Source organism: Dendrobates tinctorius, unplaced genomic scaffold (assembly GCF_039654945.1).
Source record: "Dendrobates tinctorius isolate UK_male_01 unplaced genomic scaffold, ASM3965494v1 ptg000136l, whole genome shotgun sequence".
NCBI lineage: Eukaryota > Metazoa > Chordata > Amphibia > Anura > Dendrobatidae > Dendrobates > Dendrobates tinctorius.
Window position 1 is genome coordinate 4,081,058 of NW_027361804.1, and position 25,474 is coordinate 4,106,531.

Sequence of the window (25,474 nt, forward strand, 5' to 3'; positions counted from 1 at the left end):
GAGCTGAGGTGGTCAATTTTAGCCGCAAAATAACCCAGCCGTAGAGAACGTGCTGATGTGGTTTTCACTTGCTTCAAAGTTTTAGCTCCACAGTGGAGGATCCAGTAATAGCGGATCCACCATAGCTGGTATGAGGATTTTATGTACAATGTAAGGTAGAGCGAGTATCACTCCGTCAACTTTTGTATTTTTATTCTTAGTGGTGGTCAAGTAGACAGATTTTTAATGTCCTAAAATGTAGTTCTTGAATCCAGTCGCACATCTGCAGTGAGAACCAGGACAATGGGTAGCCATAATATTGGTGGCGATTAGTAATTAACACAGGGTGGTCTTCAAACCTCTGGAATCTCAGGTATGTTATGAGTAACCTGCACTAGTGTAGTAGAATAATTTGCTTTTCAGGTGTTTTTCGATATTAGACTGCTTGAACCGTGGCAGATTTGGTGCCTATCTGCATCACCCATAGGCAGGAGGGCCCAAGGAAGAGTCCGAAACATCAATGACCGGAGACTCAACGTCGTAGTTTACAATGTAACGTAACGGGGTTCTACAAAAACAATAAGCAAGAGGCACCCGGTGACCCACAGCAACATTAGGCCCCAAGAGAAACCATGGAACCTCCAGAGTCATCATCCTAAAAATAGGAGCAGAAAAAGAAAAACCTGATGCAGCCATATTTCTATTAGATTTTGTTGTATTTAATCCTTAGCCATATGTGATTATTCAGCCGACCCCGTCTGTTTTCTATGACAAAGGCGCCGACAGACATTTTCAGTTGGCCGGTGCCCCCATATTCATTAGAATGGCCGACCTCATCTATATTGAAGGGTCCTGCCAACATTAGCTTACCGTGTATGGGGAGCTTCAGCTGTTCAAGGTCACCAATACCAAAGGGCCTTCAAAGAACATCTAACGATCGTACAATCCAGCAACATCCCATACCACTGTGGTTTCCCACCTAAATTAGAAGTTCAGCACACTTGCTAATTCCACACTTTCTCAAATCCAGAGTAACTGTGAGTCATGATGCTTGAACGGGGACCTCCCCTTCCTTCGGCTAAAACCACCACTGCCTCCTCGCCAAGAAATCCTCTGTATCCAGCAAGTAATCCAGATTCCACCAAGAAACCTACACTGCCCTCAGGCAGACAAGGTGACCAACCACCGCTTCCCTACTTTGACCACCATAGAAGGAGCATTTGGTATGAACTGGTACTTACCTTGTGCAGACCCTAGTGGAAGATATATCCTCCTACAGGCACCACGCATGACATTGAAATGACATTTCTATCGGATTACGCCCCGAATACCTTCCAACCCAATGTCTTCTTGCACTTATTACCAAACTCAAAGGGTCTCCCTCTTTGTGACCGGGGTATCTAATCTAGTGCTTCAGCCCTCCTTGGACAAGTCTCCCCCCTCTTCCCCAACATTTTCTCCTTCTGCATACTTCAGGTCATTATGTCAGGACTTTGGCCTGGTGGATTCTTGGAGATGGTCTACTCCCTCTGCTAAAGATTTCTCCTCCTCATCTCACACACAGAACTCACTTTGCTGGATTGACCACATCTTTACCCTAAAAACCTTCCCTTTCTCCGATATCCCAAGGTAAAATTCTCTCTTGCTCTTACCATCATCCGATCATTCTCATTTGCTATTCGATGGTTTCTAGTAATTCACATTGCCTTACATAAATTCATGGTGCTCTTCAAGTTTCTTTTTCTGTCCCCTCACTGGTCACCCTCTGAAAAGTCCACAACCAACTCTAAGTGAACTTATACAAATCGCTTCCTACCGCAAAAATACGTGACAATATACCGTACATCTGAACGGTAAAACTAGCAGCACTGGAATCTCTTCCGCTACTAAATCCCTTACATCTCAAGGACATCGGAACCAGATGGTTTCTCGGCCTTAAATTTTCACATATCCTGATCCCTCAGATTGACTCCAGTGTTTAACACTGTGATATCCCCATGTCCTTTCATTTCAACGGACAAAGATTGTGATGGCCCCTAAACTGAATAAACGCTACCACAATTCAAGACCGATTTCGCTTCATAACACAGATATAAGCTACTCACTAAAATCCGAACTTACCAGGATGAACACTTTTCTAATTCAGCCTATCTATAAAGATCAAGCAGGCTTTCATAGAGAAAAATTAAAATCCATAAGACATCTCCAGAGAGGGGACATATCACTCTCATGCTGAACATATGGGATTAACTAAAGCTAGGCAATAAACTAATTAAAACTGGGAAAGTGAGAGCAGACACTTCAACTTCAATTGAAGTAGGGGCCTCCTGCAGTAAACCGGTACTGACTACAGGAGCTTTCTTCTAGGAAAGACACCAAGGCTGGGATTCTTTTATTCAGGGGCAGAGAAGGACAGGCACTTCCTCTTTTCAAAGGATTTTCCTGATAGTGTTCCAGACGTTTTGGAGCCAGTGGTGAGTGATGAATATTGTGGTTTACATTGATTCAGTATGTATATTGGCCCAATTGATGATTCTATCCACGCCACATCTCTATAGACAAGTAAAATCACATTAAGAAACGTGATGACAATATCTACCACCTGGGACCTCCAGGGGTGAAGATATCCCGATAGTTTGGGATTTCATAAAATTCTAATAGACCTAGCACATCCCACAACCAGCCTCCATGTGAGCGCACCAAGGAGGGGTATGAGGGCATAACCTTGATCTAATTTAAAAAAAAAAAAAAAAAAAAAAAATCAGTTTAGGTGTCTGATTGTCTTTGTTCATTCTGGAAGACATCGTTAGCAAAGTACTTCCCTCCATAAAGATGAGACATTCCTACAACATCAGGTTTAGCAATTTTCTTTTGTTATTCATTTTAATTTCATACAATTGTTGAAACCGTGTTGTTTTGTTCCCATTTTGTATATATTTTCGTTATAAACACTGCCTACTTTTCTGGATTAAATATATAAAATTTAATAGCTCTGTTCCTCTTGCTCTTTAAACTGCACCCCTGAAGCCATACACTAACTGTAACGGGTGTCTAATCGGCCTGTATAAACAATTGGTGGTGGCAGCGAGTTGTTAATTTTGTCATTGCGGATTTGACAGGGACCGTACCAGGGTATATATTTCATTCCTTGGGATTGGAGGTGTACATACCATACGCTCACTGCGAGTTCCCCAACAACCAGACTAGTAGTGGAAGCAGCCGCGACCATCACTCGTCAGTCAGTTGCATAATTGCTGCGACGACTGGAGGCAGCGGAGTTGCATCCCTTGACAAACTGGTGACAGTGGTGGGATCTGTGCAATCCCCCCCAGCTGTTATCAATGACAAAGTCTTTACACCTACCTAAACAAGGTGAATCAAGCCCTCGAGAAATTCAGAGCCCTCTCAGGTATGAATATAAACACCAATAAGTCTTTGTCTATGAACTTAACTCTTACCCGAAAGCTTCCATGTTAACTGGTCCGCTTCTGAGATAGAATATCTGGGTGTTTGGATCACTCCTTAATATTCTCAATTGTTTCAAGTCAACTTTCCACCCATACGTCTATTATTGGTCTGAGTGTGATCAGATAAACCATCGAATTGCACCCAGACCAATGACAGTTTATGGGGGCTGTGCACATTACCAATCTTTTCCTGGGACACACTCTGTCCGAATCATTAAAAAAACTCTGCAGGTCCAAATTTGATCCGATCTGGATCACTTGGCTATGCAAGTCACTTGAGTGTGTGCAAATTATCGGACTGCACACGGATGACAAACTGAGTGCAGTCCGATTTCCTAGCATTGACACAATAGAGAAGATGGAGTGTGCTCCCATTATGCCGACACTCTGAGCAAATTCTGATCTCTCGGATCAGAGACTTACGGCGATCTGCACCTGCCCTTACTTACAGAACTTGCCTTACTTCTAACCAAGTAGGATAGCCCAAGTATTGTGGATGTAGCAGATTGCAACTGTCAAGATGACCCTTATCCCAAAACCTTTACATCTTAAAGATCCTGCAGGGTGGAACGTTCATTTTTATATGGCACATAAGACCTCGAGTTGCTAGAACCACAACATTTTGGCAGAGCTGGGGGCGCCTGGTGTAAAAACACCAAAGCTTACATAATTTTTTTTTTTTAGATTTACTTAAATTTGTGACTTTTAAATGCAATTTGCACCAGAATTCTAGTGAATTTACCTTGATGAATCCAGGCCATCATCTCTCAATAGGACCACCCTCTAGTAGTGAAATATTTAGGAACCCACTGAATCGGAAGTCTCTTCATCCATTGACCAATTTTGAGTCTATAGGTTTAAATTCCCTTCTAAGGACTTTATCGGACTCCTCTACGCCCCTCTCTCATGAGTCTCCTCTCATGTATCCAAAAGGCAGTGGGTTGGGGCTTTGCGCACATTTCTTCTTGTTCGATCAACTTTACTATCACAGAATCTGGGTATAAAGTCTGTATGAGCCTATAGTCGGGTATCCACCCAAATTGCCAATGCCGTTGCAGGTTTCTCCTTCCATTGTGAGGGTGCAGCGTACAAGGAGGCAGGTTCCATAGTTGGTGGTCTTGCCCTAAAATGACCAGGTTGTGGACTAAAGTTTAATTCTCTCTCTTCTATAATGACCTCCGAAAAAACCTCCGGGAGTTACAACCTCAACACTCAAACTTCTTTCCTATGTGGTTTTAGCAGCAAGGCAAATGATCACTAAAGTACGGAGGAAGCCCTTTGTGCCCCCCCCCCCCCCCGTTATGAAGGAGTCACCGGAGGAGGAAAAAACAAAAATACAAGCGAAGTCCAGAAAACCAGAGAGGTTCGTAGCTAGCGGATTGCAGACCCCTGATCCTATTCACAACAACAGTAGCCGTGGGGTGTTCCTACGGTGGTCCTAGACACCTCGTTCACAGCTGGAGAACTAAATAAACCTAAAGAAAGAAAGGGGAAATCTAAACTGCCCCAGAGCAGACCCCAAAGCAATAGACAGCCCCCAACATGTATTGACGGTGAAAACAGATGAAAACACAAACACAGACAGAAAGACAGGCTGAGCAAACGATGGGGTCCTCACTAACTAGATAGGGAAGGAAAGAAAAGCAACTGTCTGCAATCACGCAAAAACCCTGTCAAAAATAATGTCCATCACGTCTGATAGAAAAGGCCCTGAAGGCACTAGACTTCAAAATCACTATATCAGCACTCAGGTATATTCTGAAAACAGAGCAAAGAGATCAACTGATCAGAGACAAAAATGGAGTTCAGCCAGTCCAAACCAAGGCTGGCTGAACACAAACACTAAGTAAACAGACAAAATCTCATGCAACAATAGCAGAGCAAAAACTTAGCTTTAGTAGACAGGACTAAACTGGAGGCCAGAGCTCAGAGCAGAGAGGATCACCAGCAACCCAGCAGGGCGTCGGCAGCCTTATATCCACTCAGAGATTCCGGATGTCCAATCACACTCCACCTGTTCAGATGACAGGTTTTTCCCATCCAAATCAATTTCACTACCTCCTTTCACCAGCAGAGGGAGTTCATCGGACATCAAAAGGTGAAGGAGAAAATGAGCTCATAACACCCCCCTTTACGAAGTGAAATCCAGACTAGATGGATTTTTAATCAATGTTATTCTTACCAATACCCACTGAAAACTCACCAGAGTCTGGGTGCCATAGCTCACATATGTTCAACCACAACTTCTTGGTGTTAGAAGGTCAGAGCACAGTCGTCCTCCTCGTTTTTCGAGAACCATCACACTGATCTTTTTCTGAGTAGAAGAATGTCTCCAATGATGAATCCTTGGGTAAGTAAAAATCTTTATTTGGAAAAAAAATTTTAGACAGAGCAATAATGGGCCAGACTCCGGAAGAAAATGCTGCAACCGACACGTTTCGGAGTATAGCCTTAATCATGGCTCTCTCTTACCAGCTACTCGTCCGCAGCTTTCTCGCTGTATACGATGATGCTGCCATCATTCTCATTGTTACTGTACGACTCATTGTGCCAATAAAGTTTTTTCTTTCACTAAAGACATATTTGGTGCAGCTCATATCAAACTAGAAGCAAAAAGTCAGAAAGTTATGAAAATCACGGGATCGACTGACACGTTAAAGGGCTTGGCCAAATTTTTTTTTCCGTACTCAGATGCATGTAGTTTGGGCTAAAACTCATTTTTGCAATTGGGTTTCATGATAAATTTTGCATCGTTTTGCTTTTACCGGCTGTTTTGTTTCCTGCACATTAAACTTTAATGGAGTCTGTGGCCATAAATCAGCTGAGAGGAGCTCAGGAAGAGAGAATTACTCACCATGCGGCCAGGACGAGCTCACCGACGGGTTCTCTGCTACAGGTCGGCCATTTTATTTCATCAGTGTCGTTTACCTCACACGTTGAGCAGCGTTTATATAGTGGCTGCTGGGGGAGAAGCATGTGACCATATCAGGCCATCAGCCTCCTCCAATAGGACAACACCTCACATGGGAGAGCAGCTTTCCTATTGGAGGAGGCTGATGGCCTGATATGGTCACATGCTGGTCAGTGTGTGAGGTAAATGACGCTGACAAGAGACCGTGCCCGGCTTGTGTCATGGCGGACATATTGGTCATCTCCCACACTCACACCAGACACGCGCCTCAGCTGTCAAAGATTAGATGGTGGTTTTTTGTTTTTTTTCTTTCCGTCTTTTAATATTCTACAATTTACAATTTTTCCGACCGCCCCATAAAATAAACGCTTCATTCTCCACTGTTAGAAAGACAATACGTATCTTTGCAAAGCAGGAACCCCGACTCCTCTCACCCACTGTCCGGTGACACCGCCGACAGCGAGACTCCATTTTGTCCCCACAGGCAGAAGGGTCGTCACTCCGGGGCAAAAATAAACATTTTACCAAAACTTATTACTTTTTCATCTTAAACATTTAATTAAAATAAATCTGTGCCGTGTAATTTACCGTTATCAAATTAAGAAAATAAACTGGTCTGGTACTAAACCTGCGCGGGTGAAACGCGTCTTCCCCTAAATCCCTGCCCTACGCTGGGGGTAAAGGAGACCGATCGTGGGTGAGCGCCATCGTACACTCGGGGTCACACAGCCTGCCCGGGCGTCAGACTAAGAGGGCACTGACTAAAGATGGCGGCTGCACCATTCCCTGATATCGCTGTAGTTACAGCCTCCCCCTTGGGGTTGTCCTACGACTGAAGGTCCCATATCTATATATTTTTGGTATTTTTAATGGCCGCTAGCACTACATGCCTTGGTCATCGTTGCATAATTTTTCCAGCACAATGAGCCGTTGTGGCGGCCGCCCTGGCAGTGATGGCAAAGGAAGATTGAACAGCTTGGCCAAGCCTGTGCAGTGAAATCATATTAGCGGCAGGGAGGTCTCTCACGGGTTCCCCCTGACCGATCCACAGCCGTTTTGACCCCTTTTTCCCCCCATTTATTTCGGTCATTTTTTACTGGCTGGAGTATGCGTGACGAGGGAGGCACGAGAGGGGAACTGGGCAGGCAGAGGGAAAAACAACCTCCTGCCGCTTACTTCTACTTTTTTCTCAGTGCCACCACCATGGCCACAGCCACCGCCAAAACAGCCACTGCCGCGGCTCCTCCGTACAGAAGGATGGATTTCCCCTCTGGGAGGAACACAGGTTTTTCTTCTCCCGTTTCGATAGGCTGAGGAACCAAGGGAGATATGGAGGATTCTGCTTTTTCTATTGATTGCAGTAGTGAAGGACCAGAGATGTCTTCTTTAATCTCCTCGGAAGATGATGGAATCTCCTTTTCTGAAGCTCCCGTTATGGCTATGTCTACCTTTGGGGGCTCAGAGACTGGTGGTGGGAGGATCTCCTCTTCTACTCGAGAGGGAGGAGATGGGGCAGCAAGTGTGGTAATCATGGCAGAAGGGAGCACCAGGATTTCCCTTTCTTCATCCTCAATCTCCTCTTCATCATCTTCACGCTCCTGTTGCTCAAGTCTCTCCTCGACTACAGCAGCCTCCTCGATGACCTCTGCTATCTCCTCCTTCTCCACGTGGACGATGTCAGAGTTAGAGGAGTTGTTCTCGCTGCGTTCCTCTCCTCCACCATTGCTGTCTAGGCTCTTTAACTCCTCGGGATCCATAGCCACCTGCTGCCAGGACTCGGGACCCAGGGATGTGGGCAAGCTTTCGGTGTGCCAGGAGGAAGAGACAGCCAGGCTCTCGGGAGGGCTCACCTGCTCAGAGTTATCGCTAGTCAGGATGTAGATGTCGTTACTGTCCTCAGCGATCAGACCTGAGACATCGTCTTCCTCAGTGTCCAGGCTGAAAACTGTGCCCTAAAAGACACAATGAGAAGAATTAAAGGAATTATCCACCCCAGCATAATGTGACCACAGTCCCTTATTTTTCCCACAATGTGTCCCATGTTGAGGCACAAAATAATTAATGAAGGCTACAATGCAGCAGTGCCCACCAGTGTCCATTTCTCTGCTGTAAAATACATTACGACAATACTAGTGGATATAATAATAATAAATAATCATCATCATCAGAAAAATATCCGTCAATGGCTATTGCTCAGTTTTACACTAGAACAGCGCCTACTCCTAGTGGATATTTCTCAAATGTATACTACAAGAGTGCCTCCTAGTGGATAAGACTTGGAAATATCCACTAAGGGGCACTGTTGTAGTATAAAACTAAGAAATAGGGGGCACAGTTATAATGTAGGGTATTTAATGGTTTTCTAAGGGTGCGTGTTTAAAGCCGCCATCTAGTATGGTCTAACTTGATATTTGCCAGTTACATGACTAGATGTGGATCGATGGATCAGGATCGGTCAGGATGGGAACTGCAGGACGTGGCACTGTATGCGCCACAATAAAGAATTGAATGCGGCTCAGCAAGGAATGAAGCAATTACAGCGACGTCTGTGACGCTGTGTGCACAGGAACATAAACTCCCCCGAGAAGAGATTCACCACACTCTCCTGCGCCGTAATGCTGGAGTTATGAGCGGACGTCTCATTAATAACTAATAAATAAATATACATGTAAGAGCATCAAGACCCCGAACGTAATAACCATTTGCTAAACCCTAATAGGTTCAGGAATAGTCCCCAGAGTGACCAAAAGTATTGGCACCCTTGAAATTGTTCCAGAAAATTATTTCCATTCCCCGTGTTTTCTTACAATCGTTTATTTCCTTTATGTGAATTGGAACACCACAAAAAACATAGAAAAAAAAAAGACGACAAATTGTGCATAACTTCACACAAAACACTACAGACGGGCCGCACAGAGCTGTTGGCGCAATCAGCTTATTTGGTTGCCCCCTTTGGAATAAATACCTGCAATCCTGCTTCCTATAACAATCAACAAAATTCTTACACCTCCAAGCTGGAATTTTAGACGACTCTTCTTACAATCTGCTCCCGATCTCATATTTCACATTCTCCCAACAAAAAATTTAAGATCTCTCCACAGGTGACCAATGGGATTTAGATCGAAATCATTGTTGGCGACTTCAGAACTCTCCAGCACTTTGTTTCCATTCATTTCTGGGGGCTTCTTGAAGTATGTTTGGGGACATTGGCCTGCTGGAAGACCCATGACCTTTGACACCAGCTCAGCTTTCTGACACTGGACACTACATTGTCGCCCAAAATCCTTTGGTAATCTTCAGATTTCATGATGTCTTGCACAGAGTTGAGGCCCCCCGTGCAGAAGCAGCAAAACAACCCCAAAACATCTGTGATCCTCCACTATGTCTGACTGTAGGTACTATGTTCTTTTCTTTGTAGGCCTCGTTCCGTTTTCAGTAAACAGTAGAATTATCTGCTTTACCAAAAAGCGCTATCTTGGTCTGCAGTCTAACTTTTTATGTCTGTTTGTCATCAGTGGGGTCCTCCTGAGACTCCTGCCATAGCGTTTCATTTCATTCACATGTCAACGGATAGTACACGCTGACACTGATGCACCGAGCCTGCAGGACTGCTGAATTTTCTTTGGATCTTTATTGTGGCTGCTTATCCATCATGCAGACTTTTCTGCATTGCAAACTTTTACCAGTTTTTCTCTGCCATCCACATCCAGTGAGATTAGCTACAGTGGCATGGGTTGTAAAGTTCTTGATTATATTGCGCTCCGAGGACAAAGGAACATCGAGATCTCTGGAGGTGGACTTGTAACCCTGAAATTGTTAATATTTTTATATTTTTCAACAATTTTGATTCTCAGGTCCTCAGACAGTTCTCTTCTCCTCTTTCTGTTCTCCATGATTACTGTGGCACACACAGACACACAATGCAAAGATTGAGTCAACATCTCCCCTTTTCATCTGGTTTCAGGTGTGATTTTCATATTGTCCACACCTGTTACTTGCCATAGGCGAGTCTGAACGTGCATCACATGCTGGAAACAAAGTTGTTTAAGCACAATTTTGAAAAGGTGCCAACAATTTTGTCCGTTCCCTCTCTGGGTTGTGTGTGAAATCATGTCCAATTTGACTTTTTTTCCTCTTTATTTTCGTTTTGTTCTAACAAACAAAGGAAATAAATAGTGTATAGCAAAATGTGCAATTTCAATAATTTTCTGGGAGAAATACTTCATTTTCTGGAACAATTTCAAGGGTGCCAGTACTTTCAACCATGACTATGCCATCTCCTTACTAGTAAGCAAGGTATCTAGACTAAGTCTGAAACGCGTTTGCTGTGGTTCATTTATCATACAGGTTATTACAGATTTGAAGATTTTTCAATTCACCAAATATTTATCTATCTCTACCCTTTCTTTGATTTTTTTTTCTTTTTTTAATTATCCTGTCCTGAGTGAGCTGAAGTTGTCCCTGTTTCTGCTAGCAGAATGCTGCCCCATATATGCAAGAATCTAACTACTATAATACTGCTCCCTATGTACAAGAATCTAACTACTATAACACTGCCCCCTATGTACAAGAATATAACTACTATAACACTGCCCCCTATGTACAAGAATATACTATAACACTGCCCCCTATGTACAAGAATCTAACTACTATAACACTGCCCCCTATGTACAAGAATCTAACTACTATAACACTGCCCCCTATGTACAAGAATATAACTACTATAACACTGCCCCCTATGTACAAGAATATAACTACTATAATACTGCCCCTATGTACAAGAATATAACTACTATAATACTGCTCCCTATGTACAAGAATATAACTACTATAATACTGCTCCCTATGTACAAGAATATAACTACTATAATACTGCCCCTATGTACAAGAATATAACTACTATAATACTGCTCCTATGTACAAGAATATAACTACTATAATACTGCTCCTATGTACAAGAATATAACTACTATAATATTGCTCCTATATACAAGAATATAACTACAATACTGCCCCTATGTACAAGAATATAACTACTATAATACTGCCCCTATGTACAAGAATATAACTACTATAATACTGCTCCCTATGTACAAGAATATAACTACTATAATACTGTTCCCTATGTACAAGAATATAACTAATATAATACTGCCCCTATGTACAAGAATATAACTACTATAATACTGCTCCTATGTAAAAGAATATAACTACTATAATACTGCTCCTATGTACAAGAATATAACTACTATAATACTGCCCCTATTTACAAGAATATAACTACTATAATACTGCTCCTATGTACAAGAATATAACTACTATAATACTGCCCCCTATGTACAAGAATATAACTACTATAATACTGCTCCTATGTACAAGAATATAACTACTATAATACTGCCCCCTATGTGCAAGAATATAACTACTATAATACTGCTCCTATGTACAAGAATATAACTACTATAATACTGCCACCTATGTACAAGAATATAACTACTATAATACTGCCCCCTATGTACAAGAATATAACTACTATAATACTGCTCCTATGTACAAGAATATAACTACTATAATACTGCTCCTATATACAAGAATATAACTACTATAATATTGCTCCTATATACAAGAATATAACTACAATACTGCCCCTATGTACAAGAATATAACTACTATAATACTGCCCCTATGTACAAGAATATAACTACTATAATACTGCTCCTATGTAAAAGAATATAACTACTATAATACTGCTCCTATGTACAAGAATATAACTACTATAATACTGCCCCTATGTACAAGAATATAACTACTATAATACTGCTCCTATGTACAAGAATATAACTACTATAATACTGCCCCCTATGTACAAGAATATAACTACTATAATACTGCCCCCTATGTACAAGAATATAACTACTATAATACTGCTCCTATGTACAAGAATATAACTACTATAATACTGCCCCCTATGTGCAAGAATATAACTACTATAATACTGCTCCTATGTACAAGAATATAACTACTATAATACTGCCACCTATGTACAAGAATATAACTACTATAATACTGCCACCTATGTACAAGAATATAACTACTATAATACTGCCACCTATGTACAATAATATAACTACTATAATACTGCCACCTATGTACAAGAATATAACTACTATAATACTGCCACCTATGTACAAGAATATAACTACTATAATACTGCCACCTATGTACAAGAATATAACTACTATAATACTACCCCTATGTATAAGAATATAACTACTATAATACTGCTCCTATGAACAAGAATATAACTACTATAATACTGCCACCTATGTACAAGAATATAACTACTATAATACTACCCCTATGTATAAGAATATAACTACTATAATCATGCCCCTATGTACAAGAATATAACTACTATAATCATGCCCCTATGTACAAGAATATAACTACTATAATCATGCCCCTATGTACAAGAATATAACTACTATAATCATGCCCCTATGTACAAGAATATAACTACTATAATACTGCCCCTATGTACAAGAATATAACTACTATAATACTGCCCCTATGTACAAGAATATAACTACTATAATACTGCCACCTATGTACAAGAATATAACTACTATAATACTACCCCTATGTATAAGAATATAACTACTATAATCATGCCCCTATGTACAAGAATATAACTACTATAATCATGCCCCTATGTACAAGAATATAACTACTATAATACTGCCCCTATGTACAAGAATATAACTACTATAATACTGCCCCTATGTACAAGAATATAACTACTATAATACTGCCCCCTATGTACAAGAATATAACTACTATAATACTGCCCCTATGTACAAGAATATAACTACTATAATACTGCTCCTATGTACAAGAATATAACTACTATAATACTGCCCCCTATGTACAAGAATATAACTACCATAATACTGCTCCTATGTACAAGAATATAACTTCTATAATACTGCCCCCTATGTACAAGAATATAACTACTATAATACTGTCCCCTATGTACAAGAATATAACTACTATAATACTGCCCCCTGTGTACAAGAATATAACTACTATAATACTGCTCCTATGTACAAGAATATAACTACTATAATACTGCCCCCTATGTACAAGAATATAACTACCATAATAATGCTCCTATGTACAAGAATATAACTACCATAATAATGCTCCTATGTACAAGAATATAACTTCTATAATACTGCCCCCTATGTACAAGAATATAACTACTATAATACTGTCCCCTATGTACAAGAATATAACTACTATAATACTGCCCCCTGTGTACAAGAATATAACTACTATAATACTGCCCCCTACGTATAGGAATATGACTGCTATCATAGTACAGAGTGCAGCAGATCTGATTACGAGACGCCTTTTGCTTTCTTCCAGGACTTGGGCTCTCAGACTCCTCGGGGACAGACGCTCTCGGCAGTAATAAGTTGAGATTTGTACAATAAGTAACTTCTGAGACGCGGTAAAGTCTCTGAGGAGCGGAGTAACTACCAGTAATAATTATTGCCGCTGCCCGGAGAGCGCTCAGCAGTCGGAAAGTGATGTCATCGGACCTCCTCTACTGGGTCTACAGAGCGAAGCTCCATCATTTAGTATTGGCTGCGGGATGCATTACATCAGCTTGCTGACGGTTTCCAGGTGTACATAGCTTTCATTGTGCCATCATTTGGGGTGTGTGTCGCTTTAAGTGCTCAGGACTGAAATTCATCAGTGCGGACACTAAAGCTGCTTTATTTGCAGGAATGTCACAGCATAAATACCCAGCATGCACCTCTCCTCGCCGCCGCGGGCAGCTGCTTATGTAACGGGCAGCAAGTCTGTGGATCCGAGGATGGGAGGATGGGTGGGATTCAAGATGGCGCCACACTCCAATCACAGCCAAAGCTGCAGTACAAGGTCTAATGCTCCAGTCACATCCAAAGCTGCAGTAAGAGGTCTAATGCTCCAGTCACATCCAAAGCTGCAGTGCAAGCTTCAAATCTCCTGTCACATCCAGAGCTGCAGCACAAGGTCTAATGCTGCAATCACATCCAAAGTTGAGGTACAAGGTCTGATGCTACAATCACATCAAAAGCTGAGGTATGATGTCTATTGATGCAGTCACGTCCAAAGCTGCAGTACAAGGGATAATGCTCGGATCACATCCAAAGCTGATGTACAAGGTCTAATGCTACAGTCACATACAAAGCTGCAGTATGCAGGCTTATGCTCCAGTCACATCCAAAGCTGCAGTATGAGTTCCAATGCATCAATCACATCCAGAGCTGCAGTGCAAGGTCTAATGCTCCAGTCACATCCAAAGCTGCAGTCACACCCACAATGTATCAGTGCAGGCGACTATGTGAGCGGGGTCCAGCAGCGCCTGTACTGATACACCGCGACAAACCCCCCACAGAATCCAGCAGTGTTCACGCTCACTGACACCCAGCAGAGACCTTGGATTAATTGGAACGTTGCAGAACTTTACGTGAGGGAATAGCGCCCCCCAGTGGCCCCATTAACACCTGATCGATGACCGCCCAGGCCCGGAGCATTATGGGACGTCGCCTTTTTGGCTCCTGATAATAAAATACATTAGCGATAAATGAGAGCACTTCCCGCAGCGATGGGACCCCCGCCATACAGGCGGCTCTTATTCAAGGGGTACACGCCAGGCTCTGCTGTGTTGCATAGTAGGACATGTAGTCTCCTCGGAATGTAATGCACCAGAGGAATCTGCAGAATTGCTCCAAGGTTCATGGCTCGATGGGTTAATGGCGGGCGGCGCTGCACCTGGAGGGTGGGTGTGTGAACGCTGCGGGGCGACGGCGCGGAAGAAGTGAATCAGACAGAACCCATCCTGCAAGAGACCGAGAGGAATCCCAGCCGCAGGCGGCCATACTGCACCTGCAGACTACGACTCCTACCATCCCTACCGCGCAGCAGGGCTCTATCATTCTACTCATGCAACAGGAGGCCCAGGATGAACAAAGCTAAAAGACCAGCTGCAGCAGGATGGGTCAGGACCCGGGGTCGTTCTATCAGGAGCTTCTGTTTATAAAGGGGACTATTATACTGCTACAATATCACGGACCCGCGATGAGGTCAAAGTATTAGTCAGCGCTGGCCCTTTAAACGCAAGAATAAAAAAAGGCTGTAAATTATAAAAAAAAATTGCTGAGAAAAAAAAACTAAGCAAAAAAAATGACGCAACAAGAAATACAAAAAAAAAAAAAAAAAAGGCATAAAATGTCTGTGCTCTCCGTTATTACGAGATAATACGGTCACGTAAGGGTTAAAAGCCCGCAGGGGGCCGCCTCCACCCCCCATATAAAGAAACAGGTGCCACATAAGTGAGAGTCTTACCCCACGAGGAGACGGCTGGAGAGCTGCGGATTCCAGAGAGGAGATGGTAACATCTGCGCTGGGAGCAGCAGAGCCGAGTGTGCGAGCACGAGCGCGCAGCAGACGCGGGGAGGAGGGGCGACCCAGATTGTTTAGGCTTCGGGGCAAATAGCGAAGAGATGCCAGAACTATGCTGGAGAGCGAGCGCGCACCGACCGCGGACTACACGGGGCGCAAGCCATTGTCCTCTGTTATCAGCCGCTCCACGCAGGAGGAGGACGAAGGTGATCTAGGTGGAAACAAGCGACTGCTGCCTGTTATCAGCCGCTGTGATGAGCAGGAACACTATGTTCCCTATTACCCGCAGCCCCTCTTATAACGCTCCGGCACTGTTATAAGCTGGGGGATACCGGACCTTTAATTCATGAAGGTCTCGCAATCCCCCCACCGCGCACCGTCGAGAGCACCTGCTGTGTACACGGACCACGTGCAGCCAGTGACCGGTTCAAGGTCTCTCAATAGGGCGGCCAGGAAAAAAAACACTGCGGCGCCCCCATGAGTATAACATGAGACGTATCACACAGCCGCCCCTCAAAGATCATCATACGGGGGCATCAGCAGATATAGAGACACAGTACGACGGCAGAAAACGGAGCAAAACGGCCGAACACGACCAAAAGAGCCGCAGCGGAGCGTCCGAGAGAAAGGAGGTCACATTGAGAGCGCAGCGCATCCTCACGTGTCCGACATCTGCACAGCGAAAGGCGCCTGTAATCCGTCAGGAAATGACTCCATGAGCAGCGGCTTTATCCGGAGAATTTACCTTCTATCCAGCTGGACGACCACGACCTGTAATCCCCGAGTATGATCTCTGAGCCGGAGGCCGAGGCTCAGACATATGGAGGACAGAGAGGCAGTGCGGAGACGCGGCAGAGTCATCTATAGGGAGCTCCACAAGGAGCGGAAAGTGACAGACGAGCGACACAAGAGGACAAAGTCTAAATATCACCTCCCCGAAGGAAGAAGAGAGGACGACAGAGGACACGCCAAAACACACGTACAATCTAGAGGAATAATACTGCCCCCCTATGTAGAAGAATATAACTGCTATAATACTGCCCCTATGTAGAAGAATATAACTGCTATAATACTGCCCCCTATGTAGAAGAATATAACTACTATAATACTACCCCTATGTATAAGAATATAACTACTATAATACTGCCCCTATGTACAAGAATATAACTACTATAATACTGTCCCTATGTACAAGAATATAATTACTATAATACTGCCCCCTATATACAAGAATATAACTACTATAATACTGCCCCCTATATACAAGAATATAACTACTATAATACTGCCCCTATGTACAGAAATATAACTACTATAATACTGCTCCCCTATGTACAAGAATATAACTACTATAATACGGCCCCTATGTACAAGAATATAACTACTATAATACTGCCCCCTATGTACAAGAATATAATTACTATAATACTGCCCCCTATATACAAGAATATAACTACTATAATACTGCCCCTATGTACAAGAATATAACTACTATAATACTGCTCCTATGTACAGAAATATAACTACTATAATACTACCCCTATGTATAAGAATATAACTACTATAATACTGCCCCTATGTACAAGAATATAACTACTATAATACTGTCCCTATGTACAAGAATATAATTACTATAATACTGCCCCCTATATACAAGAATATAACTACTATAATACTGCCCCCTATATACAAGAATATAACTACTATAATACTGCCCCTATGTACAGAAATATAACTACTATAATACTGCTCCCCTATGTACAAGAATATAACTACTATAATACGGCCCCTATGTACAAGAATATAACTACTATAATACGGCCCCTATGTACAAGAATATAATTACTATAATACTGCCCCCTATATACAAGAATATAACTACTATAATACTGCCCCTATGTACAGAAATATAACTACTATAATACTGCTCCCCTATGTACAAGAATATAACTACTATAATACTGCCCCCTATGTACAAGAATATAACTACTATAATACTGCCCCCTATGTACAAGAATATAACTACTATAATACTGCCCCCTATGTACAAGAATATAACTACTATAATACTGCTCCTATGTACAAGAATATAACTACTATAATACTGCCCCTATGTATAAGAATATAACTACTATAATACTGCTCCTATGTACAAGAATATAACTACTATAATACTGCTCCTATGTACAAGAATATAACTACTATAATACTGCCCCTATGTACAAGAATATAACAACTATAATACTGCCCCCTATGTACAAGAATATAACTACTATAATACTGCTCCTATGTACAGGAATATAACTACTATAATACTGCCCCTATGTACAAGAATATAACTACTATAATACTGCTCGTATGACTACTTGTGCACACTATGACGGTATTACACACACATACCCATCCTCCTTGCTGGATGATGAAGTCAGCGCACACGTCTTCCACATACGAGACCCCGAGTTGTATGAGATTGTCTAGTTGGCGATTGCCGCTTCTCGTCTGTTCCAGCAGGAGGCGCTGCAGGAGGACAAGAGGTACCAGTATCTGCAGGAGAGAGAATCTGGTGTCAGTACTACAACTCTCAGCATGCATTGACAGCAGTCGGCTTATGGCTGGCAGCTCTGCATAGTCAAGCAGCGATATAACATGACAGGTAATTAATTCTTCACATAAAGTTTTGTGGTTCGGGCAGAGGAGGCGCCACAGCTGGTATCTCACCGGTGCCTCCCTCCGCACAGGGGGGCACAGATATCACCCACCTTATTCCAGCCGGTGGTTTTTGACGCAGCTTCATCCGATTCCTTCTTGAACACCTCATAGGTGAGGCTCCTGTGTGGAGGAAGCAGACGTGTTATTTTACATAGCGCCCATCTATACTGTGCTGTGGTACAAAGAACGTCAGATATATCAGTAAACTGTCACAAGGGGGCAAAGAGCAGCCGGGTCACACTCACCCGCTAAGGAGGATCTGTGCCGCTTTATCCAGGGCGTCCGTCATCTCCAGACACATCCGGTCCGCGAGCTGCGCCAAACACTCCTCAATGGTGCTGTCCGGGCTGGCGGGACTGAAGACCGGAGATGTGTGCATGTCAAAACCGGTGCTGGGGAAGGCTGAAAGCAGGGAGACATCACTAAGGATAATGTTTATCACTGAAGATCAGCGGTGACATCACTGAGAATGCCTCCTATCCATCACCCGAGATCAGCGGTGACATCACTGAGAATGCCTCCTATCCATCACCCGAGATCAGCGGTGACATCACTGAGAATGCCTCCTATCCATCACTAGAGATCAGAGGTGACATCACTGAGAATGTCTCCTATCCATCACTAGAGATCAGCGGTGACATCACTGAGAATGCCTCCTATCCATCACTAGAGATCAGCGGTGACATCACTGAGAATGCCTCCTATCCATCACTAGAGATCAGCGGTGACATCACTGAGAATGCCTCCTATCCATCACTAGAGATCAGCGGTGACATCACTGAGAATGCCTCCTATCCATCACTAGAGATCAGCGGTGACATCACTGAGAATGCCTCCTATCCATCACTAGAGATCAGCGGTGACATCACTGAGAATGCCTCCTATCCATCACCAGAGATCAGCGGTGACATCACTGAGAATGCCTCCTATCCATCACCAGAGATCAGCGGTGACATCACTGAGAATGCCTCCTATCCATCACCAGAGATCAGCGGTGACATCACTGAGAATGCCTCCTATCCATCACTAGAGATCAGCGGTGACATCACTGAGAATGCCTCCTATCCATCACCAGAGATCAGAGGTGACATCACTGAGAATGTCTCCTATCCATCACTAGAGATCAGCGGTGACATCACTGAGAATGTCTCCTATCCATCACTAGAGATCAGCGGTGACATCACTGAGAATGTCTCCTATCCATCACTAGAGATCAGCGGTGACATCACTGAGAATGCCTCCTATCCATCACTAGAGATCAGCGGTGACATCACTGAGAATGCCTCCTATCCATCACTAGAGATCAGCGGTGACATCACTGAGAATGCCTCCTATCCATCACCAGAGATCAGCGGTGACATCACTGAGAATGTCTCCTATCCATCACTAGAGATCAGAGGTGACATCACTGATCGCCGCTCCTCCTCACTGACCTGCAGCGATCTCCTCCTCCAGCCTCTTCAGCTCCTCCTCAATGTCGGCCTTGTCCGGCTCGCCCGTGGCTGCGGTGGTCGGTGTCTGCCGGGCGCCTGTAACGCAGAGCAGATGTGGGTTACCTCCCCCATTATTATAACGCTCCATCCTGGTGTCATTCTGCATCGATCTATGCAGTTACATCAGAGGTGTCAGTCCTAACATTTCTTTCATACACCAGGAGGCTCAGGATGAGCAGAACCCAGTTTGTGGATGGTGGTCACCTGACCGATCCGCCCTGTGATGGATTGTTCAGGTCTGGTCTCCTGCAACAGCGAGAGCCTGATCTCCCCCGACAGCCTGTCAGCCCGAATCAGAAGCCAAGCGGAAAACACAGGAGGAGCGGGGGCGCCGCTGTGCCGGGGATTCCAACTGGCTGAAAACAGAGACCAGGATCAGAGGTGCCCGTGCACCGCCGGCCTGACTTCTGGGGGGTCTCGGCCTCAGAATGTCGCTGTGTAATAAATATGAATGGAGGAACAGAACTCCAGATGGCAGTGAGGACCGACACGGGCACATTACTGTGCAGACCTGCAGCTTACCTGCTCCGGCTGTAGAGGGCGCCTCCTGCAGGCCGTACCCCAGGAAGCTGAGCACCACATACTTCGTTTCACAGTGGAACCCAAAAGGCACCGAGGACACGGACGCCATGAGCGAGTCCAGAGGTATCGGGGGCGGCAGAGCTCCTGCAAGACAGACAGTCATATCAGGACCCCCTCAGGAGATATCCGACAGGAGACCCCCCCCTCAGGAGATATCCGACAGGAGACCCCCCCTCAGGAGATATCCGACAGGAGACCCCCCCTCAGGAGATATCCGACAGGAGACCCCCCCTCAGGAGATATCCGACAGGTGACCCCCCCCCTCAGGGGATATCCGACAGGTGACCCCCCCCCCTCAGGGGATATCCGACAGGTGACCCCCCCCCCTCAGGGGATATCCGACAGGACCCCCCCCCCCAGAGATATCAGTCAGGACTCCCCCCAGAGATATACATCAAAAATGTCAGGATACCCCTCAGGAGGCATATGTTAGGATCCCCCCCTCGGACATGCACATCAGGACCCCCCCATGTATATATATCAGGAACCTCAGATATATGCAGCAAAATATGCTGCACTGGATATCACCAAATTCTAGTCACATCCAAAGCCCCTGCAAGACGCAGTTACGTCAGCACCCCCAGAAATATGCAGAAATACAAAACAATAAAGAAGCACCCCACCCAAAAACACAAGACTGAGCTGAGAAATACTCTAGTCAGATCCAGAGCTGCATCCACAAAATCTCAATGTAAGTGGGCTTGAGAAGGCAGCTCCGGACGTGACTGGAGCATAAGACGTGACAGATTTGTGGATGCAGCTCTGGAGGTGACTGGAGCATAAGACGTGACAGATTTGTGGATGCAGCTCTGGAGGCGACTGGAGCATGTGACAGATTTGTGGATGCAGCTCTGGAGGCGACTGGAGCATAAGACAGATTTGTGGATGCAGCTCTGGAGGCGACTGGAGCATAAGACAGATTTGTGGATGCAGCTCTGGAGGCGACTGGAGCATAAGACAGATTTGTGGATGCAGCTCTGGAGGCGACTGGAGCATAAGACAGATTTGTGGATGCAGCTCTGGAGGCGACTGGAGCATAAGACAGATTTGTGGATGCAGCTCTGGAGGCGACTGGAGCATAAGACAGATTTGTGGATGCAGCTCTGGAGGCGACTGGAGCATAAGACAGATTTGTGGATGCAGCTCTGGAGGCGACTGGAGCATAAGACAGATTTGTGGATGCAGCTCTGGAGGCGACTGGAGCATAAGACAGATTTGTGGATGCAGCTCTGGAGGCGACTGGAGCATAAGACAGATTTGTGGATGCAGCTCTGGAGGCGACTGGAGCATAAGACAGATTTGTGGATGCAGCTCTGGAGGCGACTGGAGCATAAGACAGATTTGTGGATGCAGCTCTGGAGGCGACTGGAGCATAAGACAGATTTGTGGATGCAGCTCTGGAGGCGACTGGAGCATAAGACAGATTTGTGGATGCAGCTCTGGAGGCGACTGGAGCATAAGACAGATTTGTGGATGCAGCTCTGGAGGCGACTGGAGCATAAGACAGATTTGTGGATGCAGCTCTGGAGGCGACTGGAGCATAAGACAGATTTGTGGATGCAGCTCTGGAGGCGACTGGAGCGTACAAGATGATTTAATCCTAGCCATGCGCTTGGCATCATGTGATGCACCAGGAGGCTCTGTCCTTACAAGTCTCAGCAGGATAAGCGGCGGCCTGCGGTTTTCTTACCCGCCTGTCACTACTGTCAGCAGCTGTCGGGGACGTCCCGGTTCTGCCCTCGCTGTGGCTAGTGGGGGCCCTGCACAGTATATATATACACCCCCCCAGGGGCCGAGGACACAACCTTCAGTCATTTATAGCCGGTGCACATGACTGGCGCTCGGGGGACGGCGGCTCCTCCGCGTCCGGTGCTACGTGCAGGATCGGCCCCTGCGACAGTTGTAAAACCAGAACGCGTCATGTGCCCAGCGCCAACGTAACACACTGCAGCGGGGAGGATCGATCAGCCCCATCGGCGCGCTCTGCCTCATCCCTCTGCTGTCAGCCGACGTCGTGCCCAGAGCTGAGCACTTGTTACAATTACATCCACAGCACTGAATAAAGGTTACTCCGGGCAGCGGCCCCTCTGGCTGGCGTTATCAGGGGGCTGCAGCGTTATATGGGGGGAGGCTGATAATATGGGGCCCAGGAGGCGTCTGCACTCGAATCCACACTGCCGCCAGAAGTGGCTGATAACAGAGAGCAATGGGTGAAGCAAAGGGGCTGCCGGCGGGAAGAGCGCCACCACCTCCATGTGTGATCACTGTAAGGAGGACGCGCTATTGTTTGCAGGTATCAGCCGCTGTGTGATGCTGGAGCCCCGGTATTAACCCATGTGTGTCCAGTTATAGTGTGTGGGGGTAGGAGGCAACCAAGTGTGAAATGTGTTATATCAGCTGGGGGGGGCGCTCTGACAGCAGGAATCACAAGAGGATTATCTGTAACAGGGGCCCCGAAAACAGACGGCAGGAAACTCTCAATACACATATTAGGCTCCGATCTCCCTGTACCGATGGTGGTGGTCCCGGTGACGTACCCCTGTACCGATGGTGGTGGTCCCGGTGACGTACCCCTGTACCGATGGTGGTGGTCCCGGTGACGTACCCCTGTACCGATGGTGGTGGTCCCGGTGACGTACCCCTGTACCGATGGTGGTGGTCCCGGTGACGTACCCATGTACCGATGGTGGTGGTCCCGGTGACGTACCCATGTACCGATGGTGGTGGTCCCGGTGACGTACCCATGTAATGATGGTGGTGGTCCCGGTGACGTACCCATGTAATGATGGTGGTGGTCCCGGTGACGTACGCCTGTACCGATGGTGGTGGTCCCGGTGATGTACGCCTGTACCGATGGTGGTGGTCCCGGTGACGTACCCATGTACCGATGGTGGTGGTCCCGGTGACGTACCCATGTAATGATGGTGGTGGTCCCGGTGACGTACCCATGTAATGATGGTGGTGGTCCCGGTGACGTACGCCTGTACCGATGGTGGTGGTCCCGGTGATGTACGCCTGTACCGATGGTGGTGGTCCCGGTGACGTACCCATGTAATGATGGTGGTGGTCCCGGTGACGTACCCATGTAATGATGGTGGTGGTCCCGGTGACGTACCCATGTAATGATGGTGGTGGTCCCGGTGACGTACCCATGTAATGATGGTGGTGGTCCCGGTGACGTACCCATGTAATGATGGTGGTGGTCCCGGTGACGTACCCATGTAATGATGGTGGTGGTCCCGGTGACGTACCCATGTAATGATGGTGGTACATGTATATGAATACGTCACCAGAATATCATCAGTATGCTATGGATAATCCTCTGGTGATTCCTGCTGTCAGAGCTGAAAGAACACATTCACACTTGGTTGCCCCCACACACACTGTACAACCAGACACACACAGGCTGATATCGGATCTCCAGCATCATGTATGATACAGCCGGCATCTTACACCCCAGCAACTGACATCCCGCAGCGACCCCTCCCATCCATTATATCTGGATTATACACCAGCACTGAGCAATGTGGAGACTCCCAACTGCTGCAACCTGCAGATAACGGGCCGGCGTGTAACAGGGGACAGCGCAGCACATCTAAGACCTCAGCGCAGCACGGCACAGAGTGGCACACCTTGGAGCAGCGCGGTACAGAGCAGCAGACCTCTGCGCAGCACATCACACCTTGGCGCAGCACGGCACACCTTGGACCTTTGCGCAGCGTGGCACACCTTGGACCTTTGCGCAGCGTGGCACACCTTGGACCTTTGCGCAGCGTGGCACAGAGCGGCAGACCTCAGCGTCCCGGGCCTATGCGTTACATGAGATCATTCTGGCGCTGTAGATGTGACGCCGTGCTCACTGGCTGAGGGTCTGGAGCAGCACTCGGCACATGCAGAGCATCCTGCATCCACGGGGGACACAGACCAGCCGGAGACTGCAGGCCGATCACACTGCACCCCCATATACCGGAGTGTTGGGGGCTCTGACCCCTCTCCAGTCTCCACAGATAACTCAGCACAGGCCTCTATGGGCTGATAGATTCCCTGCTCCTCCACCAGGGGGCGCTGCGCAGAGGTCACAAAGATGAGGGCAGCCTGGACATAATACTACAAGGGACGATCATACCAGGCGCCGCCACTAGAGGGCAGAGGCATAAGCCCCACAAGAGGGCAAACACCACACGGTGGGGCAGGTACTGCACCCGGGAATCATCCGCTGTCCCGCACCGGGGCCCACATGTCGTCGTGCGCCGCCGCCCCGCTCACCTGTGGCCGCAGCTCGGACACCGCGGTCCCTCCAGTCCCGGCTCCCTGTCTACACAGGAGCCGCAGCCATGATGGGAGGCGGAGCTCACCGAAGCGACGTGCCAGGCGTGACGTGAGGGCACTGAGCAGCAAAGGGACACGCCCACACCTGTCAACGTCTGACCAATCGAACACATCAGCAAACAAGGTAGGTGTGGCCATCACGTACCGCAGCTTATAAAGCAGAGGCGGGGCTTAGCTCTAGAGTGAGGCTTGACACGCGGAAACAGTGCTCACAAACGGAAGGTGGGCGGGGCGGTGACGTCCCTGCAGCTGGGCGGGGCTGTTAAAGGGACACCGCGTCCTCTGACTCCAGTCACCTCTGGCTGTCAGTCATGTGGTGCGCAGTGTATGCAGGTGACCGGTGCTGGAGGCTGCTCACAGTCTTTCCCTCATGCTTTACACTGCAGTCATGTTGATAAGTGGCTTTAGCTCAGTTGCAATTGTCAGCTGCTAAGGCCTCGTTCACACGTCAGTTTTTCGCCGTCAGGCAAGTTCCGGCTGTTTTTAGTAAAACCGGATCTGGTGAATTGCAATGCCGGATCCGGTTTTCCCCCATTGACTTGTATTAGCGC

The 25,474-nt window shown here is 46.1% G+C and overlaps 1 protein-coding gene across 1 annotated transcript; it reads right to left on the reverse strand.

Annotated features, from left to right (window-relative positions):
* Positions 1-5,797: 5,797 nt before the first annotated feature.
* Positions 5,798-25,017, reverse strand: BCL2L13 (BCL2 like 13). The gene is made up of 7 exons (XM_073544112.1): positions 24,861-25,017; positions 20,535-20,678; positions 19,953-20,048; positions 18,765-18,921; positions 18,570-18,639; positions 18,211-18,354; positions 5,798-8,309 (listed from the first exon to the last, which is right to left on the reverse strand). The coding sequence occupies exons 2-7, from the start codon at positions 20,641-20,643 to the stop codon at positions 7,536-7,538; spliced, it is 1,350 nt and encodes a 449-aa protein (XP_073400213.1). The 5' UTR covers positions 20,644-20,678; positions 24,861-25,017; the 3' UTR covers positions 5,798-7,535.
* Positions 25,018-25,474: the final 457 nt, after the last annotated feature.

What these genes read in the sequence shown, in the direction of transcription:
- BCL2L13 (XM_073544112.1), bottom strand. Translation starts at nt 20,643, where the DNA reads ATGGCGTCCGTGTCCTCGGTGCCTTTTGGGTTCCACTGTGAAACGAAG. An exon ending in AAACCACCGGCTGGAATAAG is followed by an intron (nt 18,355 to 18,569) that starts GTGGGTGATATC and finishes TCTCTCCTGCAG; the next exon opens with ATACTGGTACCTCTTGTCCT. An exon ending in TCATCCAGCAAGGAGGATGG is followed by an intron (nt 8,310 to 18,210) that starts GTATGTGTGTGT and finishes TGTGTCTTTTAG; the next exon opens with GGCACAGTTTTCAGCCTGGA.